At 44.1% G+C, this 19,335-nt stretch overlaps 1 protein-coding gene across 5 annotated transcripts in view; it reads right to left on the bottom strand.

The window, feature by feature from the left end:
* The window catches only part of CDC42BPA (CDC42 binding protein kinase alpha), a 360,647-nt gene that overhangs the window by 63,523 nt on the left and 277,789 nt on the right, over positions 1 to 19,335 (bottom strand). For all 5 annotated transcript variants that reach the window (XM_073628296.1, XM_073628295.1, XM_073628298.1 and 2 more), the window contains 2 exons: positions 13,469 to 13,574; positions 11,595 to 11,719 (listed from right to left, as the gene is read on the bottom strand). In XM_073628296.1, the coding sequence (XP_073484397.1) occupies positions 11,595 to 11,719; positions 13,469 to 13,574 (231 nt within the window). The remainder of the gene's footprint in view (positions 1 to 11,594; positions 11,720 to 13,468; positions 13,575 to 19,335) is intronic.

Here is a 19,335-nt window from a genome sequence, read left to right as displayed (position 1 = left end):
GCCTGGAATAATGTAAACATCTGCCTCCTCGTAACATTTCTGAGGCTTCAGTTCATATCAATGCATTTAGGGGATCGCTGAGAGACTAAAAGGAAGCAAACACAAAGGGGCTAATTTACTAAAGGCAAATAGGATATGCACTTTTGAAAGTGCAGTTGCTCCAGAGCTTAGTTATTGAGGGAGAGCTCTGCTGACTTCCATCATCCAATCATGTGCAAGCAAAAATTTTTTTTTTTTTTCTTGCATGTGATTGGGTGTTCCTTGTAAAGTGAAGCGTTACCTTATTTACTAAGCTTTGAAGCAACTGCACTTGCAAAGTACACAGTCTATTTGCCTTTAGTAAATCAATCCCATAGTACACAACAGTGCAAGGGTGCCAACCAATGTAAGGGAATATTCTACCAATCTAGTCGTAATGATGCTGCATTGCAGTCCATGTGGCTACAGCTAAACAGGGTGACAATGTTGCGGTGATTAAACTGCTGGGGAATTAGTGTTGTAACCCTGTTTAAGAAAGGCACACTCAATGACAGGATCACCATGTATTTATACAATGATAATGATAAAAATAAAATATTTGTAAAGCAGGTGGATGAGTTTGAAAAATATGCTTTGGTAATTTATTTTTTATTAAATTTTATTTAATTTTTTTTTGCTTACTATATAGTTCTACTTGAAGGAATGGGCAATGCTTTGCCCTTTGAGTGCTCCTTTAAAGAAAAACATGACAAGTCAGTAGTAAAGAGTTTATGTACAACACATGGGTTAATCTGAAGTGAATGTAAAAGGAGCATTGTTAGGGGTTAACACAGTAAAAGTCAGCGTTCAGTAAAGGTTTTCCAGCTGACATTAAGACGCAGGTTTCCCGTATGACGTATTCAAATAAAGGTCACAATCATAATTTAGATGAGCACTGCAGGTTGAAAACCCCATCTATAAACCTCTTGTCAAGATCCATGCATGGATAAAAACATACACTGGTCAGAGCTAACTGGTAAATGAATTACAGTATAATTATTACTGAAGAATGGAAGAATTATCTTCTCTCATGAGACTTTCTCAATGCAGATATCTGGTCCTGGAAGATATATCTCCAGTTAACACAGATTCCGTGAGAGGCCTGCACCCGCAGTTTAAGTCTCTTTAATTTATATGAATTTAGACAATGCTGGTATTTAAGAGAGTGGACAACCATTAGGGAAAAAATCCTTTACTGCCAAAAAGACAAAACTACATTTATCCCATTTCTTTATCTTAAAGTAGTACTAAGGCCTCTTTTTTAAAAAACAATACATCAGAATTGATTAGCTTCCATCATACTTTGTTCCAAAAAGTAATTCTGCACTCACATCTTCCTCTTCCTGTGCATTTCTTCCCTGAACTTCTGCTTGGGGAGTGTGCACTAGTAACATCAGTTCCAATCATTACACTACATTCATTGAAGCTACATGTCCCACCATTCAAAGTGTACCCAATCTGAAATTTAATGCCGATGTGAGGAAGCCGCCTGTGGCCACACGCAATCCACCCAAGGCAGGTCAATGTTAGGCCCCTTTCACACGGACGGATAGAATTGTGCTTTTAGCTGCGGATTTTCTAGTTTTCTACCGCAGCTAAAAGCACACAATGCTTTCCTATGGCCCCATTCACACGCTGCGTTTAGCTGCGATTTAGTTATATGCGGTTTGGTGCGGATAGAAAAAATAGAATTGACTGCGTCCAGGAGAGATTTAGCGCAGCTATCTGCACATAACTGCAGGTAATCACAGTGTACTATTTCTCCTGCGGATAGCAGCGTCAACAAGGAAAGAAAAGCAACAGAAAGCACATCAGAAATGGCAAGAATGTTCCAAATGCAGCTAAACGCAGCTAATTGCAGCCGCATGTAAACGCACATAAACAAAGATAATCGCAGTGTACAAATGCAGCTGATGACAGTGCCTGGAGTCTTGAACTTCACAGAACATATTATATGCTTTTAACTGCGGCAGAACAGCCGTCCGTGTAAAAGGCGCCTAAGGGTGCCTACTGCTGGTCTCCATAGAACCCTGCAAGGGACAGAAAGCAGGGCCAACACCCAGAATAATGTAGAGAAAAGGAAAACTTATATAAAGAACTAGTAGCATAAATTGTAGGCCCTAGTAACTGCAGTATAAATTGCTAAAAAAAATAGGCTTTAATATGACTTTAATGCTATCTTTTAATTGTGCCCATCCATAATCTGTAGATGAATGCCTCATGCAGAGGGAACGAACATTAGTCTAAGTTTCCCTTAAACAGCTAGGAGCACAAAGCTCTGTGTGCACCTGGTTGCAAGACCCAACTGTCATTGACAACTCTGGGTTTCTACTAGCAATCAGAAGCCTATCAGCATGACTCTAGATCATGCAATTACTATGTCAACTATGACATGGCAATCACATGGCTTCATTTGAACTAAACCAGTCAATGGCAGCTGCAATTCTATTTCTTCAAGCTGCACTCAATGGGGGGAATTTACTAAAACCGGTGCACACAGAATCTGGTGCAGCTGTGCATAGTAATCGATCAGCTTCCAGGTTTTATTGTCAAAAGCTTTATTGATTAATTGCACCCATTTTAGTAAATCTCCCCCAAAGTGTTCAGTTAAACAGTACACAGTTAAAAAAATATATATAATGAAAGTTTAAAAGATACTAACTTTGTTCCAATAGTTCATCTAATATTAGAATCTTAAAAGGAGAATTAAAAAAAAAACATTGCCCCAAATAAAAAATGTATATGTCCTTATAAAACGATTTAGGTAGTCAAATTAGTCCTAGAGTTACTGACACATACTGAAGCTGTTCAAACATCTCAGCATGAAGGACCTCTGGTCACAAAATGGCTAATCTGTATTAACCTTAGTTATGCACTGGTTTCGCTGGATACAAACTCTTGGGCTAAGTGAAGGGAACGTTCCATAGCAAATTACAGGGGTGTAAGGCTGCTCACATACTGTATTGCTATATACCAGGTTGGCCATTAGAAACAGACTGACGGCAAGAAAAAATAGGATTTTTATAATAGCTTACCTGTAAAATCCTTTTCTTGGAGTACATCATGGGACACAGAGCCCAAGTAATAACTTAATGGGTTATGGGCCACCTTCAGGTGTTGACACTGGTATAACCAATACAGGAAGTTGACTCCCCTATATAACCCCTCATCCTTCCAGGAGTACCTCAGTTTTTGTAGCAAAGCAATATACTTAAACCCCATAAAAGAGGGGCGGGACCTGTGTGTCCCATGATGTACTCCAAGAAAAGGATCTTACAGGTAAGCTGTTATAAAAATTCTATTTTCTTTATCGTACATCATAGGATATAGAGCCTAAGTAGTAACTTATTGGGATGTCCCATAGCAAAGCTATTTGAGGGGAGGGAGAGACAACCCGTAGAGTACCCCCAGACTTGAGGACTTATACTGCTGCCTGCAGCACACTGCGCCCAAAGGCGATATCCTCATTCCTTCTTACATCCAGCTGATAAAATTTTTGTGAATGTATGCACTGAAGACCAAGTTGCGGCCTTACAAATCTGAGCCATGGAGGCCTGATGACGCACTGCCCAAGAAGCACTAACCACCCTGGTAGAGTGTGCCTTAACTTGAAAAGGGGGGCTCTTACCCCTTAAATTATAAGTTTGAATTATCACTTGCCTGTCCTTTCTTAGGACCCTCTGGCAGAATAAATAAGACATCAGTCTTACGAATCTGAGCAGTTGCCTTTAAGTAGATTTTCACTGCTCTCACCACATCAAGACAATGTAGTGTATATGTAAAAGTAAGTGGTAGTTGCGCTGTGACAAAGGGAAAGGGGAAGTGGAAGTGGAGGGGGCTAAGTAAAATAAATGGAGAGGTGAAAACGGCCGAAGTGGATGCGGCCACAAATGCACTGAACAAACATACAATAAAAAAACAAAAGTACTAACATGGATTAAATAACTAAAATAAATGGCAAAAAAAGTATAAATAACAGTGATACAACAGTCAAAACAGTCCAGGTGAATGAGGGCTAGCATCAAAACTAGCACATAGTGACAACTGAAAAGGCTGAATGTGATAAGTCACTCACCCTATTTGACAAGCATTGAGGAGCAGGGATTGACTGAAGACATCCACTGAGGCATACAAACCCGGCGTTCGTGGATTGATACCCACCCCCTTTCTGTGTCCTGCCCCCCTCCTGCTTCAGTCGTCACGGAGTTATACTATTTTTTGTTCATTTCATTTTTTTCATATACCGTCCTGCATATCCACCATTGGAATCGCCTAAACAACTGGATGGGATACCCATGCTTGATAGTGTTTTGCAAAAAAGCACAAGCTGTATACCTTGCAGCAGTAAGGTGAGCTGCTTGCGAACACGGAGGTGTTTCCATTGAAGATCTCTCCCTTCTTTTGGAATTTTGTTATTATTTGGTGGTGGGACTGTCATATACTTACTAATTTGGACTTATCACATTCAGCCTTTTGAGTTGTCACTATGTGCTAGTTTTGATGCTAGCCCTCATTCACCTGGACTGTTTTGACTGTTGTATCACTGTTATTTACACTTTTTTGCCATTTATTTTAGTTATTTAACCCATGTTAGTACTTTTGTTTTTTATTGTATGTTTGTTCAGTGCATTTGTGGCCGCATCCACTACGGCCGTTTTCACCTCTCCATTTATTTCACTTAGCCCCCTCCACTTCCACTTCCCCTTTCCCTTTGTCACAGCGCAACTACCACTTACTTTTACATATACACTTTTGTCTGTTTGGATCAGTCACACAGGTGTTGCAGCAGTGTTCCTTAGTATAGGCCTTTCTGACAGCGCAGGAGTTTTCCCATTTCACAAGACAATCGAGCGACTTTTCTTCCCTAGTTTTGGAAAAAAATGATGGCAGGACAATATCTTGGTTCAGGTGAAAATCTGAAACTGCTTTTGGCAAAAAACCTGGACGAGGGTGTAACACCACTCTGTCCTCATGAATAATCAAATATGGCCCTTTACAAAAAGAGCAGCCAATTCTGAAACCCTCCTTTGCTGAGGATATAGCAACCAAAAATACCAGCTTCCTTGCCAAAAGGACTAAGGGAATATGCTGTATCGGTTCAAATGGCTGTTTTTGTAACACTGACAAAACTAAGTTCAAATCCCAAGGGCTCAAAGGTGATTTAACTGGCGGATTAATTCGCATCACCCCTTGCATAAAACCCCGGACTAAAGAATGTGTAGCAAGCGGTCTTTGAAATAAAATCAATAAGGCTGAGACTTGGCCCTTAATAGTACTCGGGGCCAATCTCTACTCCTAATTGTAGAAAGGCAAGAATTCTGCCTATGATATATCTCAGAGGGTGCCAACCCTTGGATTCACACCAGGAAACATAAGCCTTCCAGACTCTATAATATATGGCTCTGGATGCTGGCTTCCTTGCATTGATCAAAGTAGAGATAACTGACCCGGAAAGCCCTTGTTTCTTCAGAATGTGGATTTCAATAGCCAGGCCGTTAAACTTAGTGTTCATAAAGTAGGATGGAATATCGGCCCCTGTGAGTGCAGGTCTGGCCTTAGTGGGAGGGACCATGGACCCTCCACTGCCATCTTTACGATTTCTGTGTACCATGACCTTCTAGGACATGCTGGTGCTACCAGAATTACCAGCTTTCTTTCCAGCTTGATCCTGCAAAGAAGTCGTGGCAGCAACTGAATGGGGGGGATGCATAGATCAATGAGAACTGATCCCACAGGGTCACCAACGCATCTGTCCCGCATGCGAGTGGATACCTTGTCCTGGACACAAAGTTGACTAACTTTATGTTGAACCTGGACGCTAGAAGATTTACGTCCGGAGTCCCCCATTTTTGGCAAAGAGCCCGAAAAATGTTGGAGTGAAGAGACCATTCCCCTGGGAATAACTGCTGGCGACTTAAGTAGTCCACCTAATTCTCTACTCCCGCAATGAAGACTGCCGATAGGCACAGGAGATTCTTTTCTGCCCAAGTTAGAATATGGTTCACCTCTCTCTGAGCTTGGAGACTCTTGGTGCCCCCTTGGTGACTGATATAAGCCACAGCCGTGGCATTGTCGGATTGGATCCTGACAGGACAATTCTTTAACCTGGAAGTCCAGGTTTTCAGAGCCAGACGCACTGCCCGAATCTTTAGGATGTTGATGGGCAAGGATCTTTCGGTTCTTGACCACTGTCTAGTACTGCTCCCCAGCCTGAAAGGCTGGCATCTGTTGTTACTACTTTCCAGATAATTGGTCTGAAGGATTTTCCCTTCAGCAGATTCTGGGTTCGTAACCACCAACTGAGACTTTGGGCCACTCTTGGGGATAGCCGCATTGGCAAGTCCAGAGCTTGGATCGTTTTGTTCCAAGCAGACAGCATACTGTTTTGCAACAGTCTTGAATGGAACTGGGCATAGAGGACTGCTACTATCTTTCAACCATCTTTCCTAACATCATCATGCAAAAACGAATTGAGGGATTTCTTTTCGACCTGACCATCCGCACCAGCTCTTGTATGGAGCTGATCTTTGCCGAAGGTAAAAACACCCTTTACTGGGCTGTGTCTATAATCAAGCCCAAATACTCCAGCTTTCTTAGCGGTTTTAAGGAAGATTTTTCTAGGTTGAGAATCCAACCCAGACTTTTCAGGTAACTGGTTGTAATGCGTACACTTTGCTCCAAGCGAGCCACTGTCTGGTTTATTAACAATAGATCGTCTAGGTATGCCAGGACTGTTATGCCCTGTGCCCTTAACCTGGCTAGAGGTGGGGCCAGTACTTCTGTGAATACCCAGGGTGCTGTAGCTAGCCCTAAGGGCAAAGCTACAAACTGAAAGTGCTGCTGTTCTACTTAGAATGGCAGAAACCTTTGATGAGCGGGACATATAGGGACATGTAGGTATGCTTCCCTGATGTCGATGGATGCTAGAAGTTCTCTTTCTTGTAGGATAGACAGAACTGACCTGATCGACTCCATGCGAAAGGAGCGGATTTTCAGGAATTGATTTAGATTCCTTAGATCTAGAATAGGTCTGACATCCCCATTTGGTTTTGGTACCGTAAACAGGTTTGAGTAAAAACCCAAACCTTGTTCTTCTGTGAGGATCTGTACGATCACCCCCTGAGCCAATAAACGGTCTAACGCTTGAAACAGGGATGGTCTTTTCCCTGGATCCTTGGGAACGTTTGATCTGAGAAAACAAGATGGTGGAAACTCCCGAAATTCTAGTTTGTATCCTAGAGACATCGTGGAGATGACCTACCTGTCCTGGATTTCCCTTTGCCAGACCTCTGAGTAATACAGAAGTCTTCCCCCCACCTTGGTGAGGGGAGACAGCTCTTCATGATGAGGTTTTAGTAGTCTGCTTCGCAGATTTGCGGCCCCAGGTCTTCTTTTGAGCCTGGACCTGACCCTTAGACTTTCCTCTAGAGTCTGAGGGCGGAGGCCGTCGCCACTGCCTAGACGCGGATGCCCCTGGCGCAGGAGAAAGAGTCTGTTTAAATGAAGGACATTTATATTTTCTTTTGACTGGCAAAAGAGTACTCTTCCCACTAGAAATCGTTTGGATATACTTATCCAAGTCATCCCCAAATAGTCACTCCCCATGAAAGGGGAAACTAGTCAGAAGCTTTTTGCAAGGTGCTTCAGCTGACCCACTTTTTAACCACAGGGTCCTACGCATGTGTATTAGCACGAGCGCAAGGCGGGACACCTGGTGAATAGAGTCTTTCATGGCGTCTATGGCAAAACATAGCTCCTTAGGTAGTTCGGCCAACTCATGGGCCTGTTGTGCAGGGACCTCTTTAAGGGCCTCTTTGAACTGGTCCTTTAGGGACTGACAGATGCCTATTGCAGCGACTACAGGCTGAGAAATGGCACCTGCCAAGGAAAAAGAGGATTTTAACAGAAATTCCAACTTTTTATCTGTTGGATCTTTAAGCATTTGTGCATTGTCTACTGGGCAAGTTAAATTTTTATTGATGTTGGAAATCGCAGTGTCAACTGCTGGTACTTTCCATCTTTTTGTGAATTTCTCCTCCATGGGATAGAGAACTGAGAATCTCTTTGGAGGGAGAAAATGCTTATCCAGGTGATCCCATTCAGCATAAATAAGCTTTTCTAATAATGCATGGACCGGAAACGAATGAAAAGGTTGTAAGGGTTTTAAAGAGACCGAACTTTCAACTGGCTCTGTTAGGGGCAGCATGAAAGTGGAACGAACCATCTCCGTAAGATTTTGTACCATCAATCTCTCAGATTGCAAGGTTGTAAAAGGTTCATCTGTTTCCTCTGCAAAGGAATAATCGGCTTGATTTTCTATGTGATCGCTTGAGGGTAATACCTCATCCTGTGCCCACTGTTCCCCTGGTAAAGGGTTTGAGTTGGGGGAAGGGGATCTAGCACGCTTTCTATCCACTTGGATGGAGGATGCGATTAAAGCCGCTAATCTTCCTTCTAAGCCCTGCAGGGCAGAGGAAAATGCATCTTCAGTTACGTATACAGGGGCTGAAGTGTGAGAAGCAGTTGCACCACCAATAGGTTCCAATGACTCACCCTGGCTTGCCACGTCTGGTATCTCCGGAGAGGATGATAGTGTGGAGGCATGACTGGAGTTCCCAGCGCCTGGGGGTGGAATTTTTGGTACCTTTGTGGTAGATCTGGAAGTCATAATGTTAAGCACAAAAGCAGAGACACTTTTAAGACAAATATACTATTGCTGAGTAATAGTAGTAACTGCTACCATACAGATCAGCTTTTGATGCTGAATAGCAATTGTATTTTCCTGTACTGGAAATGCCTGATACACCGCTTACGTGACCCATCGTGACAGCCTCTACTCTTCAGCTGCTCTGATGGAGACTGTTTGTCCTAAGAGCGCTGATTTTATTGAAGAGGTTTCAGGTGTGAGCCTGATTTTTGCCCAGTGCACACACCGTGTGTTCCACGAGGACGCTGAGTCCTGCACACGGCACCACCTGCCTTTGCCACGCCCCTTCAGTGACTCGCCCTCCTTTAATGACCTTAGTGTGCGCGTGGACGGCACGGCATTCGGTCTGAATGCAGACTGAAGGAAGGAAGGCTGCAGCTGCCATTGAAGAGGCTTCTGCTATAGGCTTTAAGGCAGGTAAAACAAAAATGTTTTAATGCACATCAACTCTCTGGTTGCTGCTTAAAACCCCTATGTTTAATAAATTGCCCCGCACTCCTCGCTTTTCTTTTTGGGGGGGGTTTATATCTAGCAGTTGAGGATATAAATTTGTTTAGCACTGTCATCTTGTCAAAGAAAGTAATGATATTCAGACATGCGAATGTAGTACAGCTTTTACACAAAAAATGCTGTACCCCCGGCCCCTTAGTTTCCCCAATTGGGGGAAGAGGAACATTATGCTCAATTATAAACCCCACCTGCTAATGGGACACACACTGCTGTTTGTAGCTGGACACAGAGCTGCTGAGAAGCACAAGGTATTTTTACTCCATCTAGAGGAGATTAAAAGGCCTTACAATATTTTCATATGTAAGAAAGGAAGGCATAGGTGGACTTTGCGGTTCCTAGGCTTCTTCCCTTATCTTATCCTCGCTGCAGGATACTGCTGAAACAGACAGATCCAAACTTCACCCATCACAGCGGGCAGTGTTAGTAACCTTCAAAGACTGGATCCCTTTATAGGGGTTCCACTCCTTTGGACCTGTATAGCACCCCTCAGGAAATCTTTAGGTGATATAGCATGACCAAAAAGAGTCTTGGTTCCTAGGGTCCAGCCCTCAAAGAGAAGTATTACAAGTTCTATGCGAGGCCCGGGTACCATCCTGTGGCCTCAGTGGCGTGGATGGATCCGGTTGTGGAGGTTTTTTAAATCCAGCATGGATCCCTCCTGGAGCTCCTCAGAGCACATCTTCACTCGTGACCAACACCTTAAACACTGGCGAAAAACTGAGGTACTCCTGGAAGGAGGAGGGGTTATATAGGGGAGTCAACTTCCTGTATTGGGTATACCAGTGTCAACACCTGAAGGTGGCCCAAACCCATTAAGTTATTACTCAGGCTCTGTGTCCCATGATGTACGATAAAGAAAAGAAAAAGTGGTAAATCAAGTTTTTATTTATTTATTTTTTTTTTTATAGTAAATGCAGCAACAATGATTGATTGATGTGCATTTAGTTTATTTTCTTCGCAATAAAGCCCACAGAGCAGGGGCGCACAGGCTCTTTCAATGTATTTCTCCATCCTTAGGATTATATGCTATTATGGGGCTGGAGAAAGTGCAGCTGGACTACAGAGCAGAGAGGGACGAGGGACCACCAGCATGCTCTCCATAGTATCTCTGCCACAATGGCAGATGAGATATGCAGGAATTTACTGTAAACCATTCCAGATCCATCTTTCGTAGTTTTGTAGGTAGAGTAACCCACGGCAGCGGCAAGATCAAATGAGTACAATATTTTGTGCAGAACCAGATTTCTGGTTGGGTTTTGGGAAAGCTGCATGCAATCCTAAAATGGGTGTAATATGAAATATGGTGTAAAATGTGGACTACTGATCTGGGATTGTCCTAAGCATGTTTGTTTCTTTCTGCGAGTGCCAGGAGCAGTTCCCGGATTCAGATGTACTGCTGTGCATACGTACCCACCAGACAGGCTAGCTGTTGGCTGCCTACAACAAGTCTTTCCATCACTTTAACTATCATAGATTCTTTCCTAAAAGTGTAGCTTCAAAACTTGCCCATCATAGGCTGGCCTTCCATTCTGAGGCCTGCAGGAATCCCCTGGGACTATACTAATAATTGGGAATATATCATGTGAGCTGCCACATTGCTGTCACTGTAGCTTAGAGAAGCCAGAAGAAAAAGTTTATACAACTTTTAGAAAAAAAATGAATGTTTTATAGTGAAAAGAGAGTGCAAATGTCATTAGTCTCCAAGGCACAACTATAGGCTATTTTGCGTGATAAGTTGAGTCCTAACAGGTGAAAGCACTGCTACGTCTTGCTGCCACAGAGAAGACAAGCTGTGATGTCACATCCTCTACATTTTGGTCTCACCTGCCAATCTGTAGTAATGTAAGAATGCTGTCACATCTCAAAAAAGATTAAAAGGTCTCCAGTGCATCAAAATGAAAGAGTGTCCACACCGCTCAGGTGAAATCATTAGTCAGCCATCCAGTATGGGTGCAGGCCCTAACTCGCCACCGCGAAGTACAGCTATAGCGGTAATTCAGCAGCACACCACCGAAAGCTTGAATGCAGTAAAATCGTTTATTCACATATATCAAACATATTCTCTATAAGTCTCCATTGAAGGAAGGGATGACTGGGCTATGTGGAAAAAACAACACATGAAACCAAAGCCAAATTAGATTATTAATTGACTATGGTAAAGCCATTATACTATAAGCTCTTTGGGGGACCAGAAAGTTCAACGTAGTTACATTGTTTTTCAAGTTGAAAAAGAAAAAAAAAACAAGTCTATAGAGCTCAAGTAATGGAAAAATGAATGAATAAAAACATCCATATACAGAACCATATACCCACAGTAACATGCCGTAAAAATAAACACAACTGATGGATGAACACTAACCATTGGATGATTTCGGTTATCTGCGCCTCCCAGTGAGCCACCGATTCCTTCTTGTCAGCCAGATCCCTCATCTCCTCCTCCAGCTGCCGATTGTTGATGCTCTGCCTCTCCAGCATGGTGGTGAGCTGGCAAGAACAAAATGGGTTCTTTATATGCATTACAAATGTACAGAATAAATACAGAACAGCAATTAATTAAAGGGTGTAATATATATATATATATATATATATATATATATATATATATATATATATATATATATATATATATATATATATATATATATATATATATATATATATATATATATATACACACACACACACACACATACATACACCCCCCCTAATTTAACCTAATTTCCTGGCTTGGAGGATGCCTAGCATTACCTAACTCTTCCCTCCCCAACCGTACTGTTTCTGGTCAGCCCCTTTCATTCTTAGGATCTTAGTAAGATCCTAAGAATGAAAGGGGCTGACCAGAAACAGTACGGTTGGGGAGGGAAGAGTTAGGTAATGCTAGGCATCCTCCAAGCCAGGAAATTAGGTTGGCTCTGACTTGCTGTAGCTTGTAATGCACACTTGGGAAGCTCACAGTGTGCACTGAAAGCAGAGCAAGCTATTTCAGTATAGGAGAGAAGCCTGTACAACTGTGCAAGACTGAAGGGAGGCTGGAGTTCCACTTTACAGCTATCGTCAGTCTTTTAAAGTCAAATTTTTTAGGGAAATTTATATTAATGAAGGGACATGTTCCAGTGCTTTAGTGAGGAAACTAAGTAATTGAAATGGAATCCTTTCCCCCACATAATACAAATAGAGAACTAATTATAATAATTACATTGTATTCCTTTTGTATTGAACATGCAAACAGAATTGTTTTACCAGTAATGAGAATATGAGGATACAAATTAGGCAATTACAGAATACAAAAAAATAGCAAATTAGCCCTTTCATGACCTAAAGCTGAATTCCAGGCAGATATAAATCACCAATGAATGCTGTGTTTATTGAAAAACAATGTAATGTATTTAATTGCAGCTTTGTATAAGTTCCTATGTTTGATAGGATTAATCCCTCTTGCAAACTAGAAGGAGGGTTGTTTCTTAGGGACAAGCAATTGTGCTGCACATTCATATGCGGTCATGGTGACCAGGTTGTATTGCTTAACCGCGGTAGAGAAAAGTCAGGTCACCAGGGTGGATGTGCAGTCTGAAAGAGATGTGCAAGTCTCAGGACTGGATGGACAGAAATTTGGCTGGTAAAACATCTGCCATTTATGTATTTCAGAGAAAATGGCCTTGCTTCTCATGCCTCCCGATTGCAATTGGTGGCCTCTTTGAAAAAGTTCAACCTTTCCTTGTAATGGCTGAGATTTGCATAATTTTGACATGTGTTTTTCATTAAAAGTTTCCAACCAACCAACACTGCAGTACTCCATATGAGGCTCAGGCCTGGGCACAGCAGGGGCTGCTTGGGGGGTGGCCCCAGGGCAGAATTCATGGCTCAGTTCAGGAATATCTGTCAGTCAGTGTTGAGACCCGAGCTGGCTCCCCCTTCCATAGCTGCTAGCTGGGATGGAAAAGCTTGAGCTGCTGGGCTTTTGCTCAGGTCTGGTGAGTCTTGGTTTGAGCATGAAAAGCTATTGCAGTGTGACTGCTGCAAAGTCACTGCACACTGAAAGGCAGGAGGAGTCAGCAAAGTAGGTGGATGAAAAGAGATCCTCGTCTCTGTCAAAACTGGTCCAATGGAAATGTTTGGGTGGGCTCGAGATAGGCTGTACTGGCGCTGTGATTTCGAATGGCAGTCCTATGTTTGTATTGCCCACTTTAATCTCCAAGCCTGGCATAGAGAAGAGGGTGCAGGTACAATAAATACCTTATCAAGTTCATTGGAGAGCTTCTTGTTCTCATCAGACAGGAGGGCCCGCTCCCGTTCAAACTTCTGCTTTATCTCGGCTTCAAACTCTTCTCTTTCACTTTGACTAAAAAATAAATGGCAGAAAAGTTTTCTGTCACAGTTGTGTGATCATCCAGTTATTACAGTGGAATGCTTCCTAAGGCTCATAACCAAGAGCCAACACTTGCTGTTCTGTATTCTAAACCCAGAGATACTAACCTAATTTTCTGCATCATAACCTAATAAACAGCATGAGATAAATCAGAATTTACCAGACAACCATTACAGTATATATTTCAATATTAGTATGTACCTCTAGGCAAAACTTTGTTTTGTTTTGGATGGCGGGGAGGAGGGTTGGACCCTCTGTCAATGTTTTATTTTAGTCTGCGTCTTGGTTGGAGGGGGCAAAATTAAACATTTTATAGTTGTTCCCAGAGGGGAAAACTTCCAATGAGGACCACTGTCTTAACAGGGGAATTTCCCTCACTTTTACATTTACCAAAACTTCCTGTTGCATCTCTGGGACAGGAAAGGAAGGAAAATTTCCCACATGGGAAATGCAAAAAAATAGCTGGCAGGGTTTTACCCTTTGCCTATGGTACCGAAATGCACAAAATAAATAAATAAATAAATTGGCTATACATACACTTTAACTGCCCCCCCCCCCGTATTGTAAACACATGGTAGGGAGGTGGACATCTATTTAGTTTTATTATAAATGGTAATTCAGAAACAGCCCTTACACCTGTTTATGGCTGTGGAATGAGCCATCATTTGGATGGTTGAGTTCATAGACAAAGTGTAGGAAGCCGATCTGAGTGGCTCTGTACTATGTTATTGCTGTAATGACCAATCACAGTGATCACAAATGTAAACACTCCACTGTTTACATTGCAGAACCCGCCACTTCTTCTTACAACAAAAGAAATGGAGGAAGCAAAAACAAATGAATAAATGGGTCCTTCAATCCTTAATTCTAGATCAGTGTTCACAGAATGAGGGGGGTAGTAAGGGGTTTGATTGCAGGATTCACTTTTTCAACCACTAAAATATATAAATATCTTAAATATAAATATATATACATATATATATATATATATATATATATATATATATATATATATATATATATATATATATATATATATATATATATATATATATATATATATATATATATATATATTTAAGATATAAAAATATGAATATATATATATACATACACCCAGTGGTGTATTTTGGTTTTGTGCTGCCCTAAGCAAGACTAAAATCAGACGCCCCCCCCATGTAAATTTACCCCACCCCTTCCTGTTTAATGCATGTGACCCCTTCCAAAATTGAAGGACTGCAAGTTCCAGTATGAACCCCTGAGCTATCACGGGTTCATATTCAGACCTGTAGTCCTTCACTAGTTTTTAGGGGGGGTGATATCCTCAGCTCTGATGGGTTCATGCTGGGACCTGCAGTCCTTCAATTTTGGGGGTCACATCCCTAGATCTTATAGGTTCATGCTGGAACCTGTAGTCCTTCACTAGTTTGGGGGGCGTGTCGCATCCTCAGCTCTGAGGGGCACATGCTGGGGTGGGTCACATCCCCCAAAAGTGAAGAACTACAAGTTCCAACACGAGCTCCTTAGATCTAAGGATGTGTCTCCCTCCAAAATTGAAGGACTACAAGTCCCGTCATGAACCTCTAAGATCTAGGGATGTAACCCTTTAGATCTCACGGGTTCATGCTGGAACCTGTAGTCCTTCATTAGGAGGATGGAATCAGTGGCAGTGCTTGGGGGATTGGGTTCCGTATTTTTGCTTGGGGGGTGGGTGCAATGTCAGTGCTTGGGGGGGGGGGGGGGATGGGTTCAGTATCTCTCACTTGCTGTTACCTGTCAGTCAGTGTCCAATTGATTCCCCCTGCCTGCATGCAAGAGAGGGGAGGAGAGAGAGGGTTAAGGAAGGTGAGAGAGAGAGGGTGGGAGTGAAAGAGAGAGAGAGGGGGGGTGGGGGTGTGAAAGAGAGAGGGGGCGGGTGTGTGGGGGTGGGGGAGAGAGAGAAGGAGGGGGTGGGAGAGAGAGGGGGTGTGAGAGAGAGAGGGGGGGTGTGAGAGAGAGGAGGCGGGTGTGTGGGGGTGGGGGAGAGAGAGAGAAGGAGGGTGTGAGAGGGGGTGGGGGGAGAGGGGGTGAGAGAGAGAGGGGGGTGGGGGTGGGAGAGAGAGAGAGGGGGGTGAGAGAGGAGGGTGGGAGAGAGAGAGAGGGGGGTGGGGGTGAGAGAGAGAGAGGGGGTGGGGGTGGGAGAGAGAGAGGGGGGTGTGAGAGAGAGAGAGGGGGGTGTGAGAGAGAGAGGGGGGTGAGAGAGAGGGGGGGTGTGAGAGAGGGGGGTGGGGGTGTGGGGTGGGAGAGAGAGAGAGAGAGGTGGGTGTAAGAGAGGGGGGAGAAGGTGAGGGTGGTGAAAGAGAGAGACCCCCTAGCCATGCCTGCAGTCCCTACTGCCCCCTCCCTGTGACTGTCCCAGGCAGCCCCTGTCTGTGTTGGTAGTTGTGTGTGATGCACCTACCTCATGCCCATCCTCGGTCAGCCTGTCTTCCTGTTCCAGGACAGTCACAGCTGGGAGAGGAGTTGGAGAGGGAGTCGGGGATGCTGATCAAGTCAGTGTGGCGGTGAAGCGTAGTCTTCTCTCACTCCCTCCCGGGCTCTTGGTTGTGGCAAGCTGTCAGCCTCTTCCCAGCTGCCAGGGCCTCCCGCTTGCTTTTTGAAAATGCCGCTGCCCTGCACCCCACCGCCACCGGACCAACGGCGGACTCTCCAGGACCATGACAAAAGGGCGGGCCTCAGCTCAAGGGGCCAGGCAGCTGCTTTGAGCCCCTCCGCGCTGGAGGAGGAGAAAGTTAAGTCCTCCTCTGCTTTGATTGCTGGGCAGGGAGGGAGTCGCTGCCGTGACATCACCAGTGGCCAGGAGTCAGGTGGAGGCGGAGCCGAGCCAGCACTACCGAGGCTCAGGTCGCCCCTGTCCATGCATTACGGACTGCTCCCAGTGTCACTTTTATTCCGTGCGGGAGCTGGGACTCGGGAGGACGGGTCAGGGAAGCGACTTTTTTTGCGGGGGGGGGGGGGGGCGGCTTTTTTGCCGCCCCCCCGCAGTGTGCCGCCCTAGGCCTGGGCCTTGTTGGCCTAGGCCAAGAGACAGCACTGCATACACCGGTATATATATATCTCAAATAAACTGGCTAAACTGTTTAGACCTGTTGGACAATACTTGGACAATTGTGGACAGGCAAATTACAACTTTTGCTGCAAAAGTTGCACTTTGTCCTACCTTCTCCTGCCTCCCAATGTAATGGGAGAAAGCGGAAGGGGCAGGGTTTTTTTTTTGGTCAAGAAACTTCTCTCAAACCAATTCTCAGAGCTCTCCCCACTGAGCTCTGCAGAGTGTGATTTCAGCTCTCTACATCTTTTTTATTTCAGCTCAGACAAGCTTTATAAATTCTGGACTTTGAACAGATGTAGAGTAAAGAAGGCTGCAGATAAACCAGTACAGCTTATGTAGGAGGATTTGTGCCATCTCATTTTTAGTCAAAAATAACAAAACATGTTATACTTACCTGCTCTGTGTAGTGGTTTTGCACAGGGCAGCCCAGATCCTCCACTTCTGTGGTCCCTCTTCAGCGCTCCTGGCCCTCCCTCCTGTTGAGTGCCCCCACAGCAAGCAGCTTGCTATGGGGGCACCCGAGCCGAGCCACAGCTCCCTGTGCCCATTCAGACACAGTGCAGTGGCCTGGCCCCATCTCCTTTCTCTCCTCAATGGCTGATTGACAGCAGCGGGAGCCCATGAGGAGGGAAGTCCCGGGCAGCCGAGACACTCCTGCAACATTGCTGGATTGAGATGGGGCTCAGGTAAGTATTAGAGGGGCTGCTGCACACATGTGGTTTTTACTCTTAATGCACAGAATGCATTAAAATAAAGAACCTTCTGACTTTACAACCACTTTATGCAGACCTTAAAGTGGAGTTCCACACAAAAATGGAACTTCCGCTTTTCGGAACCCCCCCCCCTCCAGTGTCACATTTGGCACCTTTCAGGGGGGAGGGGGGTGCAGTTACCTGTCTAAGACAGGTATTTGCACCCACTTCCTGGCATAGACTCCCACGGGAGTCTACGCCTCTTCCCATCTCTCCGCGCTGTCTCCTGGGAAACACAAAGGTCCCAGGAGATAGCGGGGACCAGTTACGACGCGCAGTGTTACTCGTGCATGCGCAGTAGGGAACCGGGAAGTGAAGCCGCAACGCTTCACTTCCTGATTCCCTCAACTAGGATGGCGGCGGCAGCTGCCGAGAGTCGAGCAAGCGATCGGCGTCGGCTGCCGACTTCGCTGGACCCTGGGACAGGTAAGTGTCCATTTATTAAAAGTCAGCAGCTGCAATATTTGTAGCTGCTGGCTTTTAATATTTTTTTTTTAGGTGGACTCCCGCTTTAAAACAAAGTGTATTACCCTTTGACTTACGTATCCAACCATACCCAGAAGCATACATCAGAGGCCTGCAGGATTGAAGTAAGGATGCTTCTGGGTGGAGGGAAGGATAAGGGTACCTGGTTTAAAGAAAGTTTTAAGGCACCTTCTTCATATCAAACATAGCTCTAAGGTATTTGGCTGACACAAGTGTTGGGCAGTTGTATAACGCTAACATCATTTTTGGATGCTAATGGCTGTTTTATGAGCTGAAAATTTGAGGGGATATCCTAAATTTAACTCAAAAGTTGAAGAAAAGCTTAGCATGTATACAAAATAGCACTTATTGGAATTTGCCAAATGTTGACCCCACAGAGGAAGCCAATTTCAAAGTGTAGAAAAAGTTTAACTCTTTTGGGACAGAGCTCCCTTTATTATACTTTAATATGTACGACAGGAGAAGACAGGTGTGGTCTGATCTATGGCATCAAACTATTTGTTGGCTTGGTTCCACTTTAAACACCCTTTAGAATGAGATGTATTTCAGCTACTGAAAGGCTTAATGTGCACAGTACAGACATAAAACTATTGGTCAGAGCAAACATCTGCATCAAAGCCTCAGCCTTTTATACTTGCTGTATTATAAGACTTTTAGATGTGTTTAGACATAAATCTCTCTAGTTAAAATAAAATAGACATTTGCGGATTTGCAAGCAGACGACTCAGAACTTTATACTTTCCCTTTTTAGGATGGATCAAGAGGCAAAAACGGAACCAGCCAATTCCAGATTAGTCGATACAAATGTCTTAATAAACAATAGAAACAAACTGCAGAGTCCCACAGGGGGTAGTCCAATTATCTTATTTTTTTTGGCCATACTGAAGTTAAATGGGTTGTAAAGACAGAAGGTTTAAGATAAAGATTACTATTAAGATAAAAAGCCTTCTGTGTGCAGCAGCCCCTCTCAGCACCCCTAATACTTACCTGAGCCCCATCTAGATCCAGCAATGTTGGAGTGTCTCGACTGCCCGGGACTCTCCTCCTCATTGGCTGAGACAACAGCGTCAATCAAAGTCAGTCAGCCAATGAGGAGAGAAAGGGGGTGGGTCAGGCTGTGGCTCCATGTCTGAATTGACACAGGGAGCTGCAGCTCAGCTCAGGTGCCCCCATAGCAAGCTGCTTGCTGTGGGGGCACACAAGAGTAGGGAGGGGCCAGAAGCACCGAAAAGGGACCTAAGAAGAGGAGGATCTGGGCTGCTCTGCTTAAAACCACTGCACAGAGGAGGTAAGTATAACAGGTTTGTTATTTTTAACTAAAAAAACTGAGATTTTAGTATCACTTTTAGTTTGGCACAGGAAGCAATGGACAGCATATCTGTGAGATAAACTAGTACGGAGCAAT

Source organism: Aquarana catesbeiana, linkage group LG04, assembly GCF_042186555.1.
Source record: "Aquarana catesbeiana isolate 2022-GZ linkage group LG04, ASM4218655v1, whole genome shotgun sequence".
Lineage (NCBI taxonomy): Eukaryota > Metazoa > Chordata > Amphibia > Anura > Ranidae > Aquarana > Aquarana catesbeiana.
The sequence above is the reverse complement of the archived record's forward strand: the minus strand, read 5'-3'. Positions and strand labels throughout refer to the sequence as shown.